The sequence below is a fragment of the Balaenoptera physalus genome (genome assembly GCF_965194825.1).
Source record: "Balaenoptera physalus genome assembly, chromosome: 20".
Classification (NCBI taxonomy): domain Eukaryota; kingdom Metazoa; phylum Chordata; class Mammalia; order Artiodactyla; family Balaenopteridae; genus Balaenoptera; species Balaenoptera physalus.
The window spans coordinates 46,889,007-46,915,122 of record NC_138901.1 but is presented as its reverse complement, the minus strand read 5'-3'; the positions used below and the strand labels follow the sequence as shown (position 1 = coordinate 46,915,122).

General features: G+C 37.6%; 1 protein-coding gene across 3 annotated transcripts in view; it reads left to right on the top strand.

Annotated features, from left to right (window-relative positions):
* Positions 1–26,116, top strand: part of ATAD5 (ATPase family AAA domain containing 5) — a 42,216-nt gene that overhangs the window by 8,682 nt on the left and 7,418 nt on the right. For all 3 annotated transcript variants that reach the window (XM_082443675.1, XM_082443676.1, XM_082443674.1), the window contains exons 4-18: positions 916–1,071; positions 2,988–3,111; positions 3,658–3,739; positions 7,094–7,278; positions 9,890–10,047; positions 10,788–10,947; positions 11,397–11,723; positions 14,464–14,560; positions 15,770–15,849; positions 16,077–16,219; positions 16,310–16,460; positions 18,836–19,012; positions 19,559–19,692; positions 20,153–20,246; positions 20,901–20,965. In XM_082443675.1, the coding sequence (XP_082299801.1) occupies positions 916–1,071; positions 2,988–3,111; positions 3,658–3,739; positions 7,094–7,278; positions 9,890–10,047; positions 10,788–10,947; positions 11,397–11,723; positions 14,464–14,560; positions 15,770–15,849; positions 16,077–16,219; positions 16,310–16,460; positions 18,836–19,012; positions 19,559–19,692; positions 20,153–20,246; positions 20,901–20,965 (2,133 nt within the window). The remainder of the gene's footprint in view (positions 1–915; positions 1,072–2,987; positions 3,112–3,657; positions 3,740–7,093; positions 7,279–9,889; positions 10,048–10,787; positions 10,948–11,396; positions 11,724–14,463; positions 14,561–15,769; positions 15,850–16,076; positions 16,220–16,309; positions 16,461–18,835; positions 19,013–19,558; positions 19,693–20,152; positions 20,247–20,900; positions 20,966–26,116) is intronic.

Below are 26,116 nucleotides of genomic sequence, written 5' to 3'. Positions count from 1 at the left end.
TACCTTTCAACCTCTCTCCAAAGGATTCAGCCTAAAAGTGACTAAACTCAAAGAATAGATGCCATGAAGATAATGGGGAAATAACCAATAATTCTAATCTGTACAGACATCTATTTGTTTGTTTTGGCTGCACCATGCAGCATGTGGAACTTCCCTGACTAGGGATTGAACCCATGACCCCTGCACTGGAAGCGTGGAGTCTTAACCACTGGACCACCGGGGAAGTCCCCAGACATCTATTTTTTTTAAATTTTTTATATACAGACATTTAATATGGATATCTTTTTGGGTATTTTTCACAAATGTAATTATATTTATCTGAATAGATTTCAAGCAAGAAATAAAGGCAAACCAAGTATAATTAGACACATTTTAATTTCATTTCCTTGGTAAGATTTGAATAACCATTTTTTTGGTCTTTTATTTAGTGTGATCTGTGATTATATTTTTCTATTATATATGTACTTAGTGGGCTTCATTTTTTAGAGCAGTTTTAGGTTCACAGCAAAATTGAGCAAAAGGTATAGATTTCCTATATATACCCAGTGCTGTCACACATGCATAGCCTCCCCATAATCAATATCAAAATAGTACATTTGTTATAATTGATGAACTTACATTGACACATCATTATCACCCAGTGTCTGTAGTTTAAATTAAGGTTCACTCTTGGTATTGTACATTCTGTGGGTTTAGACAAATGTAAAATGACATTTATCCACCATTATAGTACCATACAGAGTAGTTTCACTGCCTTAAAAATCCTCTGTGCTCTGCCTATTTGTCCCTTCCTTTCTCCCTGGCAACTACTGATCTTTTTACTGTCTTTAAAGGTTTGCCTTTTCTTTTTTTTTCTATTATTAAATATAAAATATTTGCCAGTAACCTAAATTATTATTTCACATTTGTGTTTAGGTAAGCAGTGCTTCAAAAAATGTATCCAAAGCAAAACGATTGATTGAAAAAGCAAAAGCTTTACACATTAGTAGGTCAAAAGCTACTGAAGGAATAGTGACACCTTTAAGGCGTTCGGCCAGACATCAGACGCTCCCTGAAAGGTCAGAAACAGAAGTAAGTATTACAAATGTTTATTGATATAAATTCTGTTCTTCTGTTTGAAATGGGAGAAGGAAACCGTTATAAAATTATAAGGTAGAATTGTAGGAAGCCCTGAGGTGGTAGAAAAAATATCATTTTCCATTCTCTTTTCAAAGGCTTTGGCTCTCTTTTGCCTACAGAATACACTCTGAATCCTTATCAAGTCATTCAAGATCCTTCTTAGGCTGAACTAGCTCTTCCTTTTCCTCAAAACAACCCCCCTTCCCCAAACACACACTTTTTGCTCTGTTACACTAAATTATTCATTTTGCCCCAAAGGCTGCAATTTTTACTTTTTGCAGTTTGTAGATTCAGTGTAAAATGTATATTAGGTACTCTCTTCTACCTGAGGAATTTCTACTCAAAGTTTAAGACCCTGCTAAATTATGCCACCATCTCTCTCTCTTTTTTAAAAAAATATAATAACATGATTTATTTAAAGTGTGCAATTCAGTCACTTTTAGTATATTCACAGAGTTGTGCATTCATCACCACAGTCAGTTTTAGAATATTTCGTAACCACAAAAAAACCCTCATTCTCCTTAGCTGTCACCTTCCTATCTCCCCTCCCCCAGCCCTAGCCAAACACTAATCTACTTTCTGTCTCTATAGATTTGCCTATTCTGGACATTTAATATAAATGGTATCCTACCATATGTGTCCTTCGTATCTGGCTTCTGTCATTTAGCATAATGTTTTAAAGGTTCTTCCATGTTGTAGAATCAGTATTTTGTTTCTTTTTTTAACCAAATAACACCCCATTATATGGAAATACCACATTTGATTTACCCATTCATCAGTTGATGGACATTTGGGTTGTTTCCACTTTTCGGCTATGAAAAATGCTGTGAATAATCGACTACCTCCTCTTGAAAGCTTTGCTGATGCCTTCAAGGCAAATAGTTTCCTTCCCTATATGTACTTTAATTTACTTTCATGGGGTTTTTTTTTTGTATTTTAGTCAGTATTACTTTCACTATACTGTATTATAACTAGTTAAACTATTTTTTTAAATAAATTTATTTATTTATTCATTTATTTTTGGCTGCTTTGGGTCTTTGATGCTGCACACGGGCTTTCTTTAGTTGTGGCGAGCGGGGGCTACTCTTTGTTGTGGTGTGCGGGCTTCTCATCTCGGTGGCTTCTCTTGTTGCGGAGCACAGGCTCTAGGCATGCAGGCTTCAGTAGTTGTAGCATGTGGGCTCAGCAGTTGTGGCTCGCGGGCTCTAGAGCACAGGCTCAGTAGTTGTGGTGCACGGGCTTAGCTGCTCTGCGGGCATGTGGGATCTTACTGGACCAGAGCTCCAACCTGTGTCCCCTTCATTGGCAGGCGGATTCTTAACCACTGCGCCACCAGGGAAGCTCACTAGTTAAGCTATTTACTCATAGATTAGCTCTTCCTCTGTCCCCTAGACCCTGGTGTAAACTTGACACCAACTCTAGAGTTTCATTTTTTTGTGTGTTCCCAGTGCCTGCTGTATTGCCTAACACATAGTAGATGCTCAATAGATGTATGCTGACCACATGAGAACTTACCAGACTTCATCTAATACATATCTAGGATGTATAGTTCTGAAAGGGAATAGCCATAATTTTTATAGCTTGGTTGTATTGATTCTTTTATCTGCAATATAGTCTGTTAGTTTCTTCTTTAAAAAAGAAAACCCGTGGTCCTAATAAATCCACTCTTTGATCACGTGAACTTGTATGACATAAGCACAGACTATTGCCATTCATATCCTGTGTTTTCTGTGTTAGTTTCTGACAGGGAGATGTATGGAGTTGCTAATGTGATTATCTTGTCATGGCTTCTAGCACTGTAATCCTTTTGAAATTTTAGTAACATTAATTGTATGTTATTAAAAAAATTTTTTCTTATTCTGTCTTAGGACTCTGTAATAACAGGTTCAAGTCCTACTCCTTTAAAGCATCCTGAGAAAAATCAGAAGAAACTTCAGTGTCTGAATGATGTGTTAGGAAAAAAACTTAACAAGACTCCTAAAAATGTCCCTGGTAATCAGATTTGATAACTTGATGATGAACATTAGAATGTTTTGGGGGGATTATATTGTTCTGAATTTTAATTTTATCTCGTTTTGATTTAATCTCTTGTCTTATAAAATATAACCTTTTAGTTATATTAAATATTTTTATTTTAATGAGTAAATGAGTAAAGTTATAATGTAGTGAAGAGTTTTACAAAAGGTAACTGTGTATTTTAAGTGATTGCATTTCTTTGTTATCTATTTAGCCTCAGTTAACTTAGTGGTTCCCAAAGCTGACTGACCATCAAAATCATCTGGTAAATTTAAAAAATTTTTAAATCCTTAGGTCCTTCCCTAGACATACTGACTGAGAATCTCCAGAGGTGGGTTGTGGGAACCTGTAGTTTACAAAGAAGCTCCCCAAGAGATTCTTATATTGATTTTGCCAGGTTGAGAGATCAGCTCATTATAGAAAATTTTTTAATTAAAAAAATTTTTTTAAAGTTTTAAAAGTAGTTAGAGGTAAGTGGAGATGGTGAACCTTGATACTAACCTAAGCATTTATTTTTCTAAGGAAAAGTGAAAGTCGCGCCTTTATTTCTTACTAGAAAGGCTCAGAAAACAGCTGATCCTGTCCTTGGTTTTGATGAAAGCAGGTCAGTCTGATACAAATTTTAAAATGCCAGAATATTTCATGGAATATGTTTTGCATTCATTTACTTTGATGAGAAAGCATTTAAGTTATCATTTGAAGCTTTGATAAATCCATTTTAACAGATGACAATATTGACAATGCTACAACTGCAATTTGAAGATCTTGGTCTTTTGCAAACATTTTGTGTCCATCTCTAGACAAAACAGTGGAAAAATAAACAAGCAAACCAAAAATAGCAAAAAGCTGACTTATGAACTTGTTCAGTAAAAATTTAAATACCTACTATGTAGCAGGTGCTGTTTTTGGTACTAAGAATATTATGGGGAATAAGACACATTACCTGTCCTCAGGAGGCTTATACCCTAGAGGAAAGACAATCTGATTAAACATTAATTGGGCCAACAAGTGAAAAAATTGCAGTGTGCTAAGAAGGAGAGGTACAAAGGTCTATTAAAAGTTTGTTGAGTAGATTTGGTCTGGTCAAGAAAGGATTTTCTGAGGAAATGACATCTGAACTGAAGGATGAGCAGGAGTTCATCAGGGGGAGGAGCAGTGTTCCAGCCAGAGGGACCATCCACAGAGTCCCTGTGGCTGGAAGGAGCGTGGTAAATACCGGAGGTTGAAGGAATGCCAGTGTGACTTGAGCATAAACAGCACGGGTGAGAGAAATGAGATTACGCTGGAGAGGTGGCTGCCAGCCCACGTGGGTGGGGCCCTTAGGAACGAACTTTGTCACTATGCTAAGAGCAATGAGAAGCAATCAGAGGGTTTTAAACAGGAGTATGGACATAAACATTTGGATTTTGAAAGTTTAATTTGACTGCTGGATTAATTTGGCTATTGTACAGAGAATGGGATGGAGGAGGGACTAGAATGCATGCAAGGGTTTGGGTGTGAGATGATGGAGTTGTGGACTCAGATGCTGGAGATGATGTATGAAAAGATTTTAGGAGATAAATTTAAGAACCCTTGATTAATTAGACACGGGGGCTGGGGGTGGGAGAGACGAAGGTAGAAGTATGACACTTAAGTTCTGGTCTGTGCCAGTAGATGGCACGATGGAAGAAGACCAGGTTTAGGGACATGAGTTCAGGTTATTTTTTTTTTCCTGTTTCAATTTTATTGAGGAATAATTACATATTGTTAAATGCACAAATCTTAAGCATACAGTTTTGATAAGTACACTATATCAAGATATAACATCTTTCTTTTACTCCCTAACGGTTACTTACTGTTTTTCTGTATCACCACCATCACCACCACAACAAAAGGTTACCACTATTCTGATTTCTATTACCATCAATTAGTTTGACTTCTGTTGCCATGGGTTAGTCTTGTCTGTTTTAGAACTTCACGTAAACTTTATATATATATTGTTTTGTGCCTAACTGCTCTTGCTCAGTACACATATATTTTTTAAAATCAACTTTATTCAGGTATAATGTACATACAATCATATGCATCCATATTAAGTAAACAGTTTGAGCTTTAACAAATATACACATCTGTGTGATCGCCACCACAATAGAGAACGTTTCATCACTCACAAATTCCCTTTTGCCTCTTTGCAGTTCATCCCTGCCTTCCACTCCCAATGCCATGCAACCTGTGATCTACTTTCTGTTGGTATAGATTAGTTTGCCTTTTCTAGAATTCATAGAAATGAAATCATACAGGAGGTACACTTTTGTCTCTGGCTTCTTTCAGTCAAAGAATATCAGTAGTCTATTCTTCTTTATTGCTGAATAGTATTCCTTATACGAATATATTTACCACAATTTATTCTTTTATTGGTGGCCATTTGGGTTGTTTCCAGTATTTACCCATTTACTCATGGATTCCTGTTTTATTCTCTGGGTTTTAATCCATTAATAATTTTAATGCTCAAATTGCTTCTAATTTGGCCATTGGAAGCCCTTCAGCTTGGTTTCTATGCCCCTTTGACACATAACTCATCATTTATTGAGCATTTCTTACTTTTTTGAACACAAAGATATTCCAGGCTCATTTTTTTTTAAATTAATTAATTAATTTATTTATTTATTTTTGGCTGTGTTGGGTCTTCGTTTCTGCGCAAGGGCTTTCTCTAGTTGCAGCGAGCGGGAGCCACTCTTCATTGCGGTGCGCGGACCTCTCACTGTCGTGGCCTCTCCTGTTGCGGAGCATGAGCTCCAGACGCGCAGGCTCAGTAGTTGTGGCTCACGGGCCTCGTTGCTCCGCGGCATGTGGGATCCTCCCAGACCAGGGCTCGAACCCGTGTCCCCTGCATTGGCAGGCAGATTCCAGGCTCATCTTTTATTTGCCCTGCCCCAGCTCTGTAATTAGCCTCTTCTCCAAGGAGCCCTGGTTCCTTTTAGTGGAGGTGCTTATTTTACCTAATGCTCCTGAGGTATCAGTGCTTCTAGACTTTCTCAGCAGATAAAGCTAGGAAATACACACACACACACACACACACACACACACACAAACACACACATCCAAAACTATTTCTAACTGGGTATATAATATATGTGTGTATATTTTTTATTAGTTCCTTGTACCCCCTCCTTAAAGTTTACCTTCCCCTATAAGCACATACTAATATAGCTACTTCACCCGTCTTTTCATCCTTCCCTCCAGTTAATAGTCAAAAAGGTACACCTCCTCTTTTCTGAGATTAATCTCTTCAGTCTGGCTTTAGATCTCATCTTTTCTTCATTTCTCTCAAACTGGAAAGGAATAGAAATTTTTGAAGCCTCTTCTTAATTACCAACCCAAATTTCAGTTTGCAGAGAATATTACAGTCCTCACTCTATATATGGCAGGCTAGGAAGGGTGTATAAGCTGTGATAGACCAGCACCACGCTCTCTCTCCCCTCCGCCACTCCATCATCCCATCCTCCTCTACCCTTTCACCACCCTCCCGCTAAAGTCAAGATTCTTATGATTAGCAATACAAGATAAGCCAGGTGAAACTGAGACATCAATAATAAGGGCCTTAAGGTTCCTGCTATTGTATTGGAAACAATATTACCTTAGAAGTTCTTGTATTAACTTTTAGAAATGTGGCACTGATTTTGTTTTCTGATTATAATATAAATGTATGTTTAAATAAAAAAAAGGAAGACAAAGACATTTTGGTGGATGTCCTTCAAGACATTATTTTCTGTATATACTTATTTTTATTTAATTTTTTTTAACACTGAAAGACTTTCGTTTTTATGATAAGCAGAAAAACAATTTGACCAGCTAACATCTCAGGTAGCTGATTAAATTTTTTCAAATAAAATTAAGAAGTATTTATTGTACAGTTAGTTTATTTTTTTTAAGTGTTTATAACCTTAGCTCTCCTTTTCTCACATCATTTTCTTAAAAGTCAAGATGCAACTGAAAAGCCTCAGGCTTGTGATGTGCAGTTTAAAGCAAAGCGTGACTTTCTAATGAGTGGTTTGCCAGATTTGTTGAAACGACAAATTGCAAAGAAAGCTGCTGCGTTAGATGTGTACAATGCAGTGAGTACCAGTTTCCAGAGCGTCGTTCATATTCAGCAAAAAGATGATGGTGAGTTTATTACTATGAAATATTTTTAAATGTTAGTAGTAATATGAAACTATGTAAGTTGGTTTAAGGTGAGACAAAGGTTTAGGTATAATTCTTATGGGGATTTTTGTGGGAATTTAGTGTTTTATCCTCTCTTCTTCAGCCTTGGACTGAGGAAGGGGGTGGGGCAAGAAAACCAAAGGCATCCTCAGCCCTTACCCCTGATGCCAGGGGAGGGCAGGCACGTGTGTGGGCCCTTAAGTGAATGCTGTCCAGACAGGCGCTGTGTTCTAAAAGGAAGGCAGTTCCCTTCTGAAATCATAGCCTGTGTGTGAACAGATCATCTTTAAGAATATCTCGGGCCTCCCTGGTGGCGCAGTGGTTGAGAATCTGCCTGCCAATGCAGGGGACACAGGTTCGGGCCCTGGTCTGGGAAGATCCCACATCCCGCGGAGCGACTAGTCCTGTAAGCCACAATTGCTGAGCCTGCGCGTCTGGAGCCTGTGCTCTGCAGCAAGAGAGACCGCGATAGTGAGAGGCCCACGCGCCGCAATGAAGAGTGGCCCCCACTTGCCGCAACTAGAGAAAGCCCTCTCACAGAAACAAAGACCCAACACAGCCATAAAGAAAGAAAGAAAGAAGGAAGGAAGGAAGGGAGGGAGGGAGGGAGGGAGGAAGGGAGGAAGGGAGGAAGGGAGGAAGGGAGGAAGGGAGGAAGGGAGGGAGGGAGGGAGGGAGGAAGGAAGGGAGGAAGGGAGGGAGGAAGGAAGGAAGGGAGGAAGGGAGGGAGGGAGGGAGGAAGGAAGGAAGGAAGGAAGGAAGGAAGGAAGGAAGGAAGGAAGGAAAGAATTTCTCAGAGGAGCTCCAGCCCTGTCTTTGTCCAGTCTGCCGTCCAATCTGTTTGCCTCCTTTCCAGAACAGCTTGTGCTGGTTACCACAGAAGTATCTTGTGGGCTATCTCCTGGAATTGGTAACAGGGAGCAGTGCTCCATTGCTCTAGTTTGCTCTTTTCTCACATGCACCGTGCACGAGAGCGAGCTGTTTGCCCAAGCCTTGTAAGGTGGTGTTAGCTTGATCCTGAGCTAATTCTCTTTGGATCCAAGTGCTATGGCAACCATAGTCCTACTTTACTTATGTAGTTTTTAATTACTGATAATGTACAAAGCCTTCTATCTTTGCTTTGTTGTTGTTCCTACCTAGAGTTTTTTTGTCAGCACAAAAACAGTTATATTCTTCTCAGCTGGCTTTGTGGTTTGGTTTGGTCTATTCCCTCTACTCATGAAATGTTCACTATGTTCTGCTCTCCTTTCTTTTCCTTTTATGTTTCTGACCTTGATAGTTTTTGAGTTTTGTTTAGCCTCTCTTTTTTTTTTTTTTTTTATAACATGTAATATGTGGGAGGTTCTTGGTATATTGATTATTATTTATCTATTTATTTATTTTTGGCTGTGTTGGGTCTTCGTTTCTGTGCGAGGGCTTTCTCCAGTTGCGGCAAGCGGGGGCCACCCTTCATCGCGGTGCGCGGGCCTCTCACTATCGTGGCCTCTCTTGTTGCAGAGCACAGGCTCCAGATGCGCAGGCTCAGTAGTTGTGGCTCACGGGCCCAGTTGCTCTGCGGCGTGTGGGATCCTCCCAGACCAGGGCTCGAACCTGTGTGCCCTGCATTGGCAGGCAGACTCTCAACCACTGCGCCACCAGGGAAGCCCTAGCCTCTCTTTTATGGGGAACTTCCCAGTCAGTCTTTCTAGTAATATTCCACTTTTCTTTTTTTCCCAGTTCTGCTACTGGCCATTCTGTTGATGAAGCCTTTCTTGTTACTTTTACTAGTTCAGTTCTTTTTTTAAAAAAATATTTATTTATTTAATTTTCTTTTTTGGTGCGTTGGGTCTTAGTTGCGGCACGCGGGATCTTCGTTGTGGCACGTGGGATCCTCCACTGTGGCACGTGGGCTCCTCGTTGCAGCGCGTGGGCTTCCCTCTAGTTGTGGTGTGCGGGCTCCAGAGCACATAGGCTCTGTAGTTGTGGTGCAGTGGGCTCCCGAGTGTGTGGGCTCTGTAGTTTGCGCATGCAGACTCTCTAGTTGAGGCGTGCGAGCTCAGTAGTTGTGGCGTCTGGGCTTACTTGCCCCGCAGCATGTGGGATCTTAGTTCCCCGACCAGGGATCGAACCTGCATCCCCTGCATTGAAAGGTGGATTCTTAACCAGTGGACCACCAGGGAAGTCCCTAGTTCAGTTTTATAAAGCATTTTCTAATAGTACGTTCAATTATAGAAGTTAGTTACGCTTTTCCTTAGGATCATGCCCACGCTCACCTAGTAACAGAATCTGGATTTCAGGATGCTAACTGCCCCTGAAATTTTTAACCTGATTAGCAAGGTTGATTTAAAAAGAAAAGAAAATATGCTAATATTTGCTTATTTTTAACAATTCAGAGGGAAGACTGGGTAATTTTTATGAATTGTATTTGTTGGAGGTGAGGGTATTGTTTCCTCTATACTCATTTGAGTTTTGGTACTTTTGTGTTAACTATATAGTTGTTGTCGAGTCTTCTCATGTTTATTTAGTTGGTATTTGATAAATGGATAAGGATATGAATGAAGGTAATTAACATAATTTTTCTGTTTTTCTTTAGGGTGCCATTTGTGGCATTTGAAACCACCCACTTGTCCTCTTTTAACTAAACTTAAAGAACTGAATACTAAAGTAATAGATCTCTCAAAATGTGTCATGGCTCTTGGTGAATTTTCAACATTAAATTCAAATTCAAAAAGTAATAATTCTGCTGTTGTGGTAAGTATGAGAGCGGTCATCCATTGTAGGAAGTTTCCTTCATATGTTTCAGAGGGAAAAAGTTTTGGATATTTACTGTTGTGGCCTAAAATTCATCTCTTCCTAGAGTCCAATTTTAAAAAGTAAATCCCAATTGAAGTACATATCTCTTTTAAATACTCCTAGAGCTTTAAAAACATACTAAGAATTAATGATAGCCAGTTTCAAAAGAATATTAGATTGTATAGCACATTTAGATACTTTATCAGTCAGAATTATAATCTAATAAATGTGTAAAATACAATTAGTTGAAAAGAAAGAACGATAAAAATATGAACTAAGGGACTTCCCTGGTGGCACAGTGGATAAGACTCCGCGCTTCCAATGCAGGGGGCCTGGGTTCGATCCCTGGTCAGGGAACTAGATCCCACATGCATGCTGCAACTAAGAGTTCACATGCCACAACTAAGGAGCCCTCGAGCTGCAACTAAGGAGGCCATGAGCCGCAACTAAGGAGCCCTCCTGCAGCAACTAAGACCTTGTGCAACCAAATAAATAAACAAATAAATATTAAAAAAAAAAAATGAACCAAGTCCTTCTAAAGCTGTGCGAATGCAGCTTTGCCATCGAGGTTGTATTTAGTGACTAAAGCTAATCCTACAATGACATAGACTTATTATAGACAGAAAGTAGTTGGTAGTATTCTGATTAATATTAATGGACAATGTGGGTTTAATTGAGCATTTTATTCTTTATTGCAGTTTGTGGGGAGAAGGAAGGATTTGACTGAAGAAGTACGAAATCTTTTGCTGGAGGAAATTAGGTGGTCAAATCCCGAGTTTTCTTTGAGGAAATACTTCCCTTTGCTTCTAAAAAAGCGAACTGAGCACCAGGTACTTTCCGAGTGTCATCATAAACAAGGTTAGTGATAATTATTATTTCTGTTAACATTTCAGTTTTGAAAACACTAAGCTTAGCCATTGACTCTTGGAAGTGATCACCACCAAGAGAACATTGCTTATGGTTGATAGGGAGAGCTGTTCAATTAAAGTAAAGCAACTTGTGTGATACAGTGTTAGACCCTGCCAGCTTCCAGAGTTGGCAACCCAAAGACAGGTTTAATTATGTTAAAATACTAATAATTTATTTAAGGAAAGCCTTAGATGAGGTGGTTTATATAGCCCGTACAAAAGGCAATCTAAATAACAAGATATCCAGCTTGCTTTCAGTATGCCACATTTGATTCTTGCGTTTTCATTTTATAGTGATAAGGCTATTGGATATTTTGAAGTGGTATTAAAATTATTGGGTATTAAAATTTGTGTTTTGTTGATTAACAAGCACATGCATTTCAATATTTCCCCAAATAGAAAGTCCAAAACTAGAGCCCGATGTCAGTCGAAAAGAAACCAAAAGGAAACGAGTGGAAATGGAAAATCATAAATCCAAAAGAAAGAAACCAAATGAGTATTCAGAAAGTCCAAAAAAGATAAGTGGGAAACTAGAAGAACTTGACAAAAGAAACAACTCCAGTGGGATAAAGCTAGATTCTTCCAAAGGTTTATTTCCTAAAACATCCAGGAAGAAACGAACAGCTTTGAGTACAAGGTGTAAAGTGGAAACAGAAGCCGTAGAAGATTCTGATATTCTGATAATAGATGGTGACAAGTCTACATCAGAAGTATCTTCTATTCCAGGTAAATTAGACTTTCTCCCTCTGGTCCTAGAGGTTTTTTGTTTTTAACTTCTCATTTTTCCCCTGTCTCTTTTAATATATGCTTATTGCAACATTCAAACAAAATAAGAAGTGGAAGCCTCACTGATTAGTCTTCCAGATAACCACGTTTAACAGATTGCTGTTTGGTCTTTGATTTTTCTGTGCTTCCCTAAATACATACGCTTTTTTAAAAACCTGGAGACTTCCCTGGTGGTGCAGTGGTTAAGACTCCACGCTCCCAATGCAGGGGGCCCGGGTTCAATCCCTGGTCAGGGAACTAGATCCTGCCTGCTGCAACTGAAGATCCCGCATGCTGCAACTAAAAATCCCACATGCCCCAACTAAAGATCCTGCATGCCGCAACTACAAAAAAGATCCCGCATGCTGCAATGAAGATCTCGCACATGGCAATGAAGATCCTGAGTGCTGCAACTAAGACCCGGTGAAGCCAAATAAATTAAAAAAAACAAAAACCTGGGATCACACTCTACCTATTATTTTACACATGTTTCACATATTTTTGACATATTCCCATTTGGTTATGTAGCTTTTCTGAAACATTCTATTAATTCATCCATTTAGATTATGTTTTGATAATTTGTACAGCAAGTCTCTGTATTTTTTTAAATTAATTAATTATTTATTTTATTTATTTTTGGCTGCGTTGGGTCCTCGTTGCTGCGCACTGGCTTTCTCTACTTGGGGCGAGCGGGGGCTACTCTTCATTGCGGTGCGCAGGCTTCTCACTGTGGTGGCTTCTCTTGTTGCGGAGCATGGGCTCTAGGCGCACGGGCTTCAGTAGTTGTGGCTCACGGGCTCTAGAGCACAGGCTCAGTAGTTGTGGTGCACGGGCTTAGTTGCTCCGCAGCATGTGGGATCTTCCCGGACCAGGGCTCGAATCCATGTCTCCTGCATTGGCAGGCAGATTCTTAACCACTGCACCACGAGGGAAGCCCCTCTATATTTAAAAAAACTTTTTTTAATTAATTAATTTTTTTGTTTTTATTTTTGGCTGTGTTGGGTCTTCGTTGCTGAGCACGGGCTTTCTCTAGTTTTGGCGAGCAGGGTCTACTCTTTGCTGCGGTGCGTGGGCTTCTCATTGTGGTGGCTTCTCTTGCTGTGGAGCACAGGCTCTAGGCACGTGGGCTCAGTAGTTGTGGCACGTGGGCTCTAGAGCGCAGACTCAATAGTTGTGGTGGCCAGGCTTAGTTGCTCCGGGGCATATGGGATCTTCCTGGGCCAGGGATCAAACCCATGTCCCCTGCATTGGCAGGCAGATTCTTAACCACTGCACCACCAGGGAAGCCCTTTTTAAAATTTTTCTTGGAGCATGGTTGATTTACAATGTTGTGTTAGTTTCAGGTGTACAGCAAAGTGAATCAGTTATACATATACCTGTATCCACTCTTTTTTTAGATTCTTTTCCCTGATAGGCCATTACACAGTATTGAGTAGAGTTCCCCGTGCTATACAGTAGGTTCTTATTATTTATCTGTTTTGTATGTAGTAGTGTGTATATGTCAATCCCAGTCTCCCAATTTATCCCTCCCCGCCCTAACCCCCGGTAACCATAAGTTTGTTTTCTACATCTGTGACTCTACCTTTGTTTTGTAAGTAAGTTCATTTGTACCCTTTTTTTAGATTCTACATAAAATTGATATCATATGATATTTATCTTTCTGTGTCTGACTTACTTCCCTCAGTATGACAATCTCTAGATCCATCCATCTATCATCTTTAAAACTATTTTCATGCATTGACTCCACTAAATAAACTATAGATTCCCTTACCCCACAAATTCCACTGGGGTTTTGATTTTGCATTAGAATGTAGATTAATGACACGTGGTGCGGCCAAAAAAAAAAGAGAGGGAGATGCATACCAAAATGTAGATTAATTTGGAGGGGACTGGCATCATCCTAACTCTTCTCAATTGGGAGTGTAGCATCTCTCCATTTACTCAGGCTGACCTCCTAGAATGTTTTAATGTATCCTTTTAGTTGTCAAGAAGAGGCTCCATGAAAATTATGCTGCATTTGTTCTTTAGATTATTTCTTACAGTACAAATTATTTTTCATATTTTGTGTTTCTTGAGTGATTATTAAAATTTTTAATGTATACTTTTAAATCTTATTGTCATAAGATTTTTTTTTAAATAAATTTACTTATTTTATTTATTTTTGGCTGCTTTGGTTCTTTGTTGCTGTGCGCTGCTTTCTCTAGGTGCGGCGAGCGGGGGCTATTCTTCATTGTGGTGCGCGGGCTTCTCATTGCGCTGGCTTCTCTTGTTGCGGAGCACGGGCTCTAGGCACGCGGGCTTCAGTAGTTGTGGCACACGGGCTCAGTAGCTGTGGCTCGCGGGCTCTAGAGCGCAGGCTCAGTAGTTGTGGCGCACGGGCTTAGTTGCTCCACGGCATGTGGGATCTTCCTGGACCAGGGCTCGAACCCATGTCCCCTGCATTGGCAGGCGGATTGTTAACCACGGCACCACCAGGGAAGCCCTGTCATAAGATTTTATGGTGGTTAGCTTTTAAGTGGGAAGGGTTTTGATGTGAAAGATTTTTAATGTAATGTTAAGTTTTGAAATTGCCTCTTTGGCAATTTGTAAATATAAATATTTGTACAAATACTTATTGTTACATGAAACAATAATGTAAATGCCTAAGAATATATGTTTATGCCAAGGAACAAAATACTTTAATATATATTTTTTGCTTTAGATTCTGGAACTGAAGACATGCTTTGGACAGAAAAGTATCAACCTCAGAACTCCGGTGAACTCATAGGCAATGAGCTAGCTATTAGAAAGTTACATAGGTTGGTAAAATTTGTAAAGGAATTGAGAAATAGTTTATGAATCTAGTTTTACTATTTATTTTATTTGTACTAAAATCTAGAAATTATAAAATAATACATCACAAGGTAAAATCTTAAAAAAAAAAAAAGGAAGAAGAATTTTCAGTGAAAAGTAAATGTACCTCTTTTCTCCTGTTTCTACTCCCTAGAGGTAAATGACTATTAAAAGTGTCTTGTAAAACCTTCCAGAAAAATTTTAATGCATATATTTGCTCCTTTCTTCCTAACAAATATGATCATATTACTACTAATTCAGGTAATAATCCTTTGTCTATAATTCCCACCTCCAAAGAGTTCTGGAAATTGAAAGTTTATTAACTTTATTATATACATGTTATTATAGTCTTTATCAATCCCACTTAGTAGGAGTTCATATTTTTTTAACTAGAAATATTCAGTGATTATGGATGTACTGCCACAGACCCACTAGGGGTATTATGTTTTATGTGGTATATGTACCAAATTACATTTCTAATATCTGAAAAGTCCTGAATTCTGAAACTCATCTGGCCCAAAGGATTTCATACAAGGAATTGGAACCCATAATAATAAAATCTTTGAGATTGGCATTGTTCTAAGCACTTGATCATGCTTAGCTCATTTGATGCTTAGAACAATCCTATGAGAGTAAATACTGTTCCTCATGAGGAATGAAGCCCAGAGAGTTTAAGTTATTTGTCCAAGGTCACACAGCTAGAAAGTGCTGGAGCTGGAATTTAAACTCAGTCTAGCTCCAGACTAGAACTTAATCTTTCTACTCATAGTTAGCATTGGATCAATATATTAGACATCTTTCATGTCACCATACAATCTACTCCAGTTCTTCATAGTTTCTCTGTACTGATTTCTTATGTGAGCATACATACCATAAGATATCTTTTCCCCTACTGATGTAGTTTTAGGTTTTTCCTTTTGGAGGCTAATATAAACAGTGTTGCAGTGAATATCCTTGTACATATTGTCTTGAGTATTCAGGCAAAAATTACTTCATTTTAAAATATTCATGTCTATATAAAATTATTTTACTATATAGTTGATTCAGAAATGTTTTGGAGTTCTTAAAAACTAACAATATACCATCACTTCCCCCAACAATCATTTTAACATATCATCTAAGAGATATCTATATTCTGTGAATTATTTTTATTAACATACATTTTCTTATGGTAGTTGGTTGAAAGACTGGAAAAGAAGAGCTGAATTGGAAGAAGGACAGAATTTGAAGGGAAAAAGAGATGAGAAACAGGAAGGTATTTTGAGTCATTTTTTTCCATTTCACTGAACATTTTTAGAATTAGATTAGCTGAAAATTTTTATAAAGCTGCTTGTTCGGTATTTTATATTTGGTTTTTTAGTTTTTGTACATTGAATTTCCAACATTTATTGGCAAGAAGTTTGTGGGATTTGGTCATTGGGTTTGGTGAGACAGAATTGATGCCTAAGCGATTGTTTCATGTGCATTTGAATGATTTTTCAGATCCATTGGACGGCATAGACTTTAAAGGCAGTTCAGATGATGAAGAAGAGAATCGTCTTTGCAATACTGTTCTTATAACAGGACCAACAGGAGTGGGGAAAACTGCTGCGGTATATGCTTGTGCTCAGGAGCTTGGATTTAAGGTTAGTGAATGAATGTTAATGTAATAATTACCCGTGAAACAAAAGGAAACATAAACCATTCTGCCATTTTTTCATATATTCTTCTGTTAGATATTTGAAGTGAACGCCTCTTCTCAGCGCAGTGGTAGACAAATTCTGTCTCAGCTGAAGGAAGCTACTCAGTCCCATCAAGTAGACAAGCAAGGTGTAAACTCACAAAAACCCTGTTTTTTTAATAGCTACAACATAGGCAAGTCACCAAGTAAGTAAATTATTTTCCTGAAGTTATAATGTTTAAAAAATTAAAATCTAAGAAAAGAATTTTAATAATTAGCATTTTAAAAAAATAAATTTATTTATTTTATTTATTTATTTTTGGCTGCATTGGGTCTTCGTTGCTGCACACAGGCTTTCTCTAGTTGTGGTGCGCAGGGGCTACTCTTCATCATGGTGCGTGGGCTTCTCATTGTGGTGGCTTCTCTTGTTGTGGAGCACAGGCTCTAGGCCCATGGGCTTCAGTAGTTGTGGCTCGCGGGCTCTAGAGTGCAGGCTCAGTAGTTGTAGCGCACGGGCTTAGTTGCTCAGCGGCATGTGGGATCTTCGCCGACCAGGGCTCGAACCCATGTCCCCTGCATTGGCAGGCTGATTCTTAACCACTGCACCACCGGTGAAATCCCAATAATTAGAATTTTGCCATTCATTTTTAATCTTTTCCTATATATAAACACATGCCTTTTTCATTTTTCTTGGACTTTATTTTTTAAAACAAATCTCAGGACCATCACATAATTTTACTCATGTATATATATTTCAATATGTAGCTCTAACTCAAAAGGACTTTTTTAAAAGCATAACCACAATATCATGATCAGACCTAACAAAATTAGCTATATACCTTAATTTGATGTAATATGTAGTTTAATTTCAGTTTTCTGTTTCAAATGGTTTGTCCAAATCAGGATCCAAACAAGGTCCACAGTTTACATTTGATTAATGTCACTTAAGTTTCTTTTAATCTAACAGCTCCCTCACCGTTTCTTTTCATGTCATTTATTTGTTGAAGAATATGGGTCATTTGTCATAAAATTTCTCACATTCTAGATTTGGCTGATTATATCTTAATGGTATCAGCTAACACATTCCTCTTCCTTGTATTTCTTATAAACTGGCAGTTAGATCTGTGGGGTTGATTAGATTCATTTCAATTTTTGTGCTGGCATACATGTGTAGACGGGGCTGTGTGCTTCCTGTGGTGTCATAGCAAGAGATACGTCATGACTGGTTATCCCACTTTTAGTGATATTAAAATATTTTTAAGATTACACCTCTTTCCTTGTGGTGTTAAAATGCCCTATTTTTTAAAAAAATATTTATTTATTTATTTGGTTGCATTGGGTCTTAGTTGTGGCTTGCAGGCTCCTTAGTTGTGGCATGTGAACTCTTAGTTGCAGCATGCATGTGGGATCTAGTTCCCAGACCAGGGATCGAACCCTGGTCCCCTGCATTGGGAGCGTGGTGTCTTAACCACTGCACCACCAGGGAAGTCCCTAAAATGCCCTATTTTTATGACATGATAGTGATATCCATGATAATTTTTTTCAAGCTCAAAATTTTTACTAAGTTTTTCAAACACTTATGATATGCAAGGTCTATGATAAGATCTCTGGAGATGAGGATACAAAAAAAGAACAGTACACAGTCATGGAATTGTGCACATATGCTGGTACATAAAGAAGATCCTGCTCTGAGTCCATATGATAATAACTAGCACTTGTAAAGGCTGAATGAGGGTACTTAGAGAGGAGCAAAGGACATGCTCTGGAATAAATGCCAGGCCGCTGTTGGGCTTCTGAAGGGTAGACATCAGCCATTTGTTTTTTAACTTTGTATCCATCTTTCACAGCATATCTAGAAAAACATATCGTTTGCTTGCAATATCAGTTTACTGTGGGCTAAATTGAAGTTGCACAAGAAAGTCTGTAATGTGCTCAGTATGTACCGATATCACTTTTTCTCCAGCCTCTTCTGACCTCAAGCAGATGTAGACAGAGTGAATTAAGGGATTATGAAGATTTTTGCTTCAAGAATATATGTTTCTTTTTTTTAATTTTAATTTTTATTTATTTATTTATTTATGGCTGTGTTGGGTCTTCGTTTCTGTGTGAGGGCTTTCTCTAGTTGCGGCAAGCGGGGGCCACTCTTCATCGCGGTGCGTGGGCCTCTCACTATCGTGGCCTCTCTTGTTGCGGAGCACAGGCTCCAGACGCTCAGGCTCAGTAATTGTGGCTCACGGGCCCAGCTGCTCCGCGGCATGTGGGATCTTCCCAGACCAGGGCTCGAACCGTGTCCCCTGCATTGGCAGGCAGATTCTCAACCACTGCACCACCAGGGAAGCCCAAGAATATATGTTTCTTGGAAAAGAGTATCTTTTCCAAATGATTGGTTTTGCCTTCTCTACTGGTAGAATAACTAACAATACAGTAATATTTGACTGTAAAGAGAATGTAAGAATGAAAAAGAATTTTTATACCTTTGCCTTTTAACTGGTAAAAGTAGAAATATACTGTGGATAACTGAATCTTGCCGTCTGTTTAATTTTTAGAATATTTGTCTTTAAGTGCAATTTGTTTTTGGCAGAAAAATTAAGCTCCCCCAAGAAGGTTGTTACATCACCAAGAAAACTTCCTCCACCATCACCACAAAGTAGTGGACCAAAGCGAGTACTTCCACCTAAAACTTTGGCAAATTATTTTAAAGTGTCTTCTAAGCCAAAAAATAATGAACAAATAGGAGCACTTCTGGAAAATAATAAAGGTAAGATACTAAATTGACAGAGACCCTGATAACATAAAAATATGATCATAGTTCATGAGTTCCTATTGCTATTTATTAAACCTCAGTTACACTGAAGGTCATATATATAGGAGTACTGATACTTTGTTTCAGTTTTTTGTTTTTGTTTTTAAATTTATTTATTTATTTATTTTTGGCTGTGTTGGATCTTTGTTGCTGTGCATGGGCTTTCTCTAGTTGCAGCGAGCCGGGCTACTCTTCGTTGCAGTGGCAGGCTTCTCATTGTGGTGGCCTCTCCTGTTGTGGAGCACGGGCTCTAGGCACGTGGGCTTCAGTAGTTGTGGCGCACGGGCTTAGCTGCTCCGTGGCATGTGGGATCTTCCCAGACCAGGGCTTGAACCCCTGTCTCCTGCATTGGCAGGCAGATTCTTAACCACTGCACCACCAGGGAAGTCCAGTTTGTTTCAGTTTTGATAATGGATTTCAGTTTGAGTTTATTCTGTGGAAATATCCAGTGTTCTATTAAAAGTTGATTTTATCTAAAATATTAATGTTTTATTTATGCAGGAATCAAAAATTCTTTTGAACAGAAACCAATTATTCAGACTAAATCTACAAACACAACTAATAAAAATGTCAAAGAGTTTGGGGCTGAGGAACCCAACAGGAAAAATGCAACATCTCTCATTCTGTTTGAGGAGGTAGGCTTACAGAGGTATACATTTGTGATACCTCCTGATAAAAGCTTATTCTAAAGATTACTGTATGTTTTACTATAAAGGACTGTAAAATAGCCAAGAAGGTCAGGAATAATTGTATCTATTTGAAATTAAAGTGAATGAAACTGTCAGCCATAGAAGAATTTTTCAGGAACATGATTAATGCAATTCAGTTACTGTTTAGTGTTTGTAGAAATTATTCTGACCCATACTTATCCAATTATAGGTGACTGCATTTTTTTGTTCTTAATGTTTGATAATTTTTTTACCCTTTTAATAGCATAAGACATTGTAAGCTTTCGGCATGGTGTGAAGTCACACTGTTCACAAATTCATAAATTCTGTCTCTATAGACATATAGTGTATCTACTGTGTATATGTAACAGATATCCAATAAGTGTATTGTTACTACATTAATATTCTAATAACCATTTGTTCTTAGGTTGATGTCATTTTCGAAGAAGATGCTGGGTTTTTGAATGCAATCAAAACATTCATGGCAACCACGAAAAGACCTGTAATCCTTACGACAAGTGGTAGGTAACCAGTGATTTTACAATTGATTACTTTTGGTTAAAATATTTGGGGAAAGCTTCTAATTTTAATTAGATATGTTCCTTTAGAAATCTGCTGGTAAATTAAGTCTGTTTTTTTCCCTAAAGCGAGGAGGCTTCTAGATCTTTGTTGTTTTTTTTTTTTAATTATTTTTGGCTGCATGGGGTCTTCGTTGCTGCACGCAGGATCTTCATTGCCACGTGCGGGATCTAGTTCCCTGACCAGGGATCAAACCTGGGCATTGGGAGCGTGGAGTTTTAACCACTGGACCACCAGGGAATTCCCTATATATTGTATTATAACATTCTTTTCTAATATTTGTCATTGCAAATATTCAGTAGAATATCTCTGCTGTGGATTTCTGTTGGAAAATGTGTTAGACTCTACTTAGAAATTAATAGCCCGTTTGATAGTTAATGATTGTACTCTAAAAATATCGATAAAAATCGTATTAATCCCAAGTGAGATGGTAGTTTAATTAAAAAGTCAAGATAGAAGTTCAGTTCCTTAATGATTTGTAATTTGCATATTTTATTTTCATTACTGATGAAATATAGAATACTTTCATAGAAAAGTATGACTAGAGAAAGTACCTTAGTGGTCTTAATGTTTAAAAATATGTTTTTTCCCTATAGATCCAACATTTAGTTTAATGTTTGATGGCTGCTTTCAAGAAATTAATTTTAACACTCCTTCACTGGTAAGTTTTGAATTTTGATCAGCATATATTATATATCACAATTATATAAAACGTGGTTTATTATAAAATTTAGCTATAATTTTAAAATGTGGTTACTAAGGGGTATGTTAAAATTTTTGAGTTTTAGGAGACTTCTGATTATCTTTTTCTTACTTTAAAAAATATCTTTTTCAAAATTCATGTATTCAAATTTTTACTAGACTCCAGTGTTCATTAGGTCTTTTTCATAGTAACCAGTGCTTTACTGAGGTGAAATTTGCATACAGTTTAAAATGCACTTAAGTATACAAATTGAAAAATGTGAACAGAGATAAACATCCATGTAACCATCACCCAGATCAAAATACAGAACATTTCCATCACCTCCAAAAGTTCCCTTGGGTCCTTTTTAGTCAGCACTCCCCTCTCCACCAGAGATAACCACTATTCTAATGTGTATTAACTCAGATTAGTTTTGTCTATTCTGAAATTTCAAATAATAGGAAACATTATGTGTCCTTTTATATCTGGTTTCTTTCATTTAACATTATGTTTTTTAGATTTATCCATGCTGTTCTGTCAGTGGAATTGTTGAATCATATGCATTATGTTATTTTTATTTGTTTAGCTTTTTAAGAATCTGCCAGATAGGTTTCCAGTTCATGAGAATTCTGGCAAGTGTTGTCAGTCTTTTTAACTTTGGCCATGGTAGTGGTATCCATCTGTGTGTGTGCATGTTTGCTTTCTGTTAATTAGCTTTCAAGTATAGTTTATTTACAGTAAAATACACCCACTTCAAGTGTATGGTTCAATGAATTTTGACAAATGTAGTTACCGAACATGTCCATCAAGATAGAGAACATCTTTATTACTTCCAAAAGTTCTCTTGTGTGCCGTTGTGTTCTGTCCTTTGTCCTAACCCCTCGGCCCTGCCGACTACCAGTATGTTTTCTGTCACTGTAATTTTGCCAATTGTAGAATTTCATGTCAATAGAATCTTATAATATGTAGTATTTTTTACTTAGTTTCTTTCACACACCATAATGCTTTTTCAGATTTGCTCATATTACCTGTGCCAGTAGTTTCTTTCCTTCTTTTTTTTTTTTTTTTTTTTTTTTTTTTTTTTTTTTTTTTTAAAGATTTATTTATTTTTATTGATTGATTGATTGCTATGTTGGGTCTTCGTTTCTGTGCTAGGGCTTTCTCCAGTTGCGGCAAGCGGGGGCCACTCTTCATCGCGGTGCGCGGGCCTCTCACTATCGCGGCCTCTCTTGCTGCAGAGCACAGGCTCCAGACGCGCAGGCTCAGTAGTTGTGGCTCACGGGCTCAGTTGGTCCGCGGCATGTGGGATCCTCCCAGACCAGGGCCCGAACCCGTGTCCCCTGCATTAGCAGGCAGATTCTCAACCACTGCGCCACCAGGGAAGCCCCCTTCTTTTTTTTTTAATAAGTTTATTTATATATTTATATATATTTTATTTTTGGCTGCGTTGGGTCTTCGTTGCTGCGAAGGGGCTTTCTCTAGTTGCGGTGAGCGGGGGCTACTCTTTGTTGTGATGCGCGGGCTTCTCAATGTGGTGGCTTCTCTTGTTGTGGAGCACGGGCTCTAGGCGTGGGCTTCAGTAGTTGTGGCATGCAGGCTCAGTAGTTGTGGCTCACGGGCTCTAGAGCGCAGGCTCAGTAGTTGTGGCGCACGGGCTTAGTTGCTCCATGGCATGTGGGATCTTCCCGGGCCAGGGCTTGAACCCGTGTCCCCTGCATTGGCAGGCGGATTCTTAACCACTGTGCCACCAGGGAAGTCCCTTTCCTTTTTATTAATGAGTAGTATTCCACTGTATGGATATACCTTACATATATGAATATGTCTATCATATTCACCTACTGATAGACATTTGGGTTGTTTACAGTTAAACTATTATAAATAAAGCTGCTGTGAATATTCACATTGAAGTCTTTGTCTGGACATATATATTTCCATTTCTTTTACTTAAATACTTGTAGGTAATTGTTGGTCCACTAAACAGAAGAGCCTGACAATCTATTTTCTGAAGTTTTCCAATGATTTGCAGTCCCACTAGCAATGTATGAGAGTCCAGTTATTTTTCACATACTTACCAGCACTTGGAATTGTCCATTTGTTTGATTTTATTCATGTTAATAATTACATATTGGTATCTCCTTGTGGTTTTAATTTGCATTTCCTAAATGACTTATGATGTTGAGCATCTTTTTCATATGTCCCATTTGCCATCAATATTTCTTCTTTGTTGAAGTGTATGTTCAAATCTTTTGCCCATTTTTTAAATCAGTTGTTTGTCTTCTTACTGAATTTTAGCAGTTCTTTTTATATTCTAGTACCAGTTTGTATTAGATATGTGTTTTGTAGATATTTTTCCCCAGTTTGTGGCTTATCTTTTCTTTCTTTTTTTTGTAAAGAGTGGTTAAAAGTTTTTAATTTTAATGAAGTCCAGTTTACCAAGTTTTTCTTTTATTTGTTTATGATTTTTGTATCCTATTTCAGAAATCTTTACCAAACCTAAGCTTACAAAGATTTTGTCCTAGAAGAGTTGTAGTTATAAGCTCTTAGATATAGGTCTTTGATCTTTTAAGTTCAAAGTTTTGTATGCAATAGTAGGTAAAATGTATGATTCATTTGTTTTCCCAATAGATATCAGTTGTTCCAGCACTGTTTGTTGAAGGAGTCTTTTTTTCTATTGAAGTACTTTTCAGTTTTGTCATATATCAATAGGCTGTGTATGCAGTCTTACTCTGTTCTATTTGTCCATGCAAAAATATGACATTGTCTCGGTTACTCTAGCTCTTTCGCAAGTCTTGAAATCAAGTAGAGTAGGTCCTCCAACTTTGTTCCTTTGCAAAATTGTTTTGGCTATCACATGTCATTAATTTCTCTTAATTTTAGAAATACGTTGTCTGTTTTTATAGTTTATTTTGGTGTTTTGATGGGAATTGCATTGGATCTATGCATCAATTTCGGGAGAACTGACATTTTAACAATATTGAGGTTTTTGATTCATGAACAGTTTCTTTATTAGGAGAGGGGGTTAATTTCTTTCAGCAATGTTTTGTCGTTTTCATTGTACAGACCTTGCACATATTTTGATAAATTTAGTCCTAGGTATTTAATGTTTTTTGATGTTATAGTAAATTACATTTTAAGATTTCAATTTCCTGGGAATTCCCTGGCAGTCCAGTGGTTAGGACTCTGCGCTTCCACTGCAGGAGGCCTGGGTTCAGTCCCTGGTTGGGGAACTATGATCCCGCAAGCCACGCACCGTGGCCAAATAAACAAAAAAAAAATTCCAATTTCCAGTTGTTTTTTGCCAGTATATAGAAATACAATTGATTTTTGTATCATGTGACCTTGCTAAACTAAGTAGTTAGTTCTAGTAGTAGATTCCTTAGAATTTTCTATATTGATGGTCATGTCAGTTAAAACCACGTTTATTTCTTCCACTTTTATTTCTTCCTGTGCAATCTGTCCTTTAATTTCTTTTTGCCATATTCTAGTGGCTAGTGCCAACATACCTGCAGTATTGAATAGAATTTGGAGTGGCATCTCTAACTTGTTCCTAATGTTGGGGTGAAAGCAGTCATTCTTTCACCATTAAGTATGATATTTGCTGTATATTTTCATAGATGCTGTTTATCAGTTAGGTGAGAGTTTTTATTGTGAATGGTGTTGAATTTTGTCAAGTACTTTTTCTCCATCTTTTGAGACAATCTTATCATTTATCTTTTTGATTCTACTAATATGGTGAATGACATCGGTTGATTTTTTTAATGTCAGACCCGTCTTGCATTCTTAGGATAACATGGTCACGATGTATTCATTATGTCCTTTATATATTTCTGGATTTGATTTGCTCATATTTTGTTATGGATTTTTGTATCTACATTCATGAAGGATATTGGTGTATAGTTTCCAGGCCATATGAGATGGGTTAGGACTTATTTTTTAGTAGTTTCTTTAGAGATTAAAATATGCATCCTGAGATTTGCATATTATACTGATTTACAGAGAATCTAAGAACCTTGTAGAAATATAAGTCCATTTACCATCCCTCTATTTTTATGCTTTAATTTTCAAATATTTTATGTTTACACCGTTACAAACTTGATACAATGCTCTGTTTTTTGCTTTAGCCAGTCATATGTTTTAAAGAAATTAAGAGGGTAAAAAGTTGAGTTTATGTTTACCTATATGCTTGTACATTTTGATGTTCTTCACTTCTTTATGAAGATCTGAGTTTTTCTTTCGTTTTGTTTCTCTTCAGCCTGAAGGACTTCATTAGCATTTCTTATAGAACAGGTCTGCTGGCAGTGGATGACATTAGATTTCCTTCAGTTTTTCCATCAGTACTTTACACATGTCATTTCATTGTTTTTTTGGTCACGACTGTTTCTGTTATGTTACATAACAGAACGTCTTCATAACGTCAGCAGTTTAAAAATTTATTTATTTTTTTGCCTCATATGTAGTGTGTCATTTTCTTCTAGATGCCTTCAGGATACTCTCTTTAACTTTAGTTTTCAGCAGTTTGCTTGTGATGTTCCTAGGTATTATTTTTCATATTTGTACTGCTTGTGGTTCTTGGATATCTATAGTCCTTAATTATATATCATTCCTCCAATTAGGGAAGTTTTTAGTCTTATTTTTTCAAATTTATTTTATTTTCCTTTTCTCTCTTTATCCCTTCTGGGGATTTAATTACTGGTAGGTTAGACACTTACATTGTCCCGCATGTCACTGAGGTGTGCTGTTTCCTCCCTAACCCCCCAGTTTTTTCTGTTTGTACTTCTGCTTTGGTGATTTATATTGATTTATCTTCGAGTTACTGACCCTTTTTTCCTGCCATCTCCTTTCTTCCATGAGGCCCATCCACTGTATTCTAATATTACGGTTTTTAGTTTTACGATTTTTATTTGCTTCTTTTTTATAGTTTCTATTTTTCTGCTGAGATTTCCTGTTTGTTCATTATAAGCATGTTTTCCTTAAGCATAGTTTTACTAGCTGTTCTAAAATTCTTTGTTGCTAATTCCAACTTCTTTGTCATCTTGTGATCAGTCTCTATTGATTGTCTTGTCTCTGAGGTATTGGTTACTTTTCCTATTTCTTTGTATGTCTAGTGATTTTAGATTTTTATCTTGTACT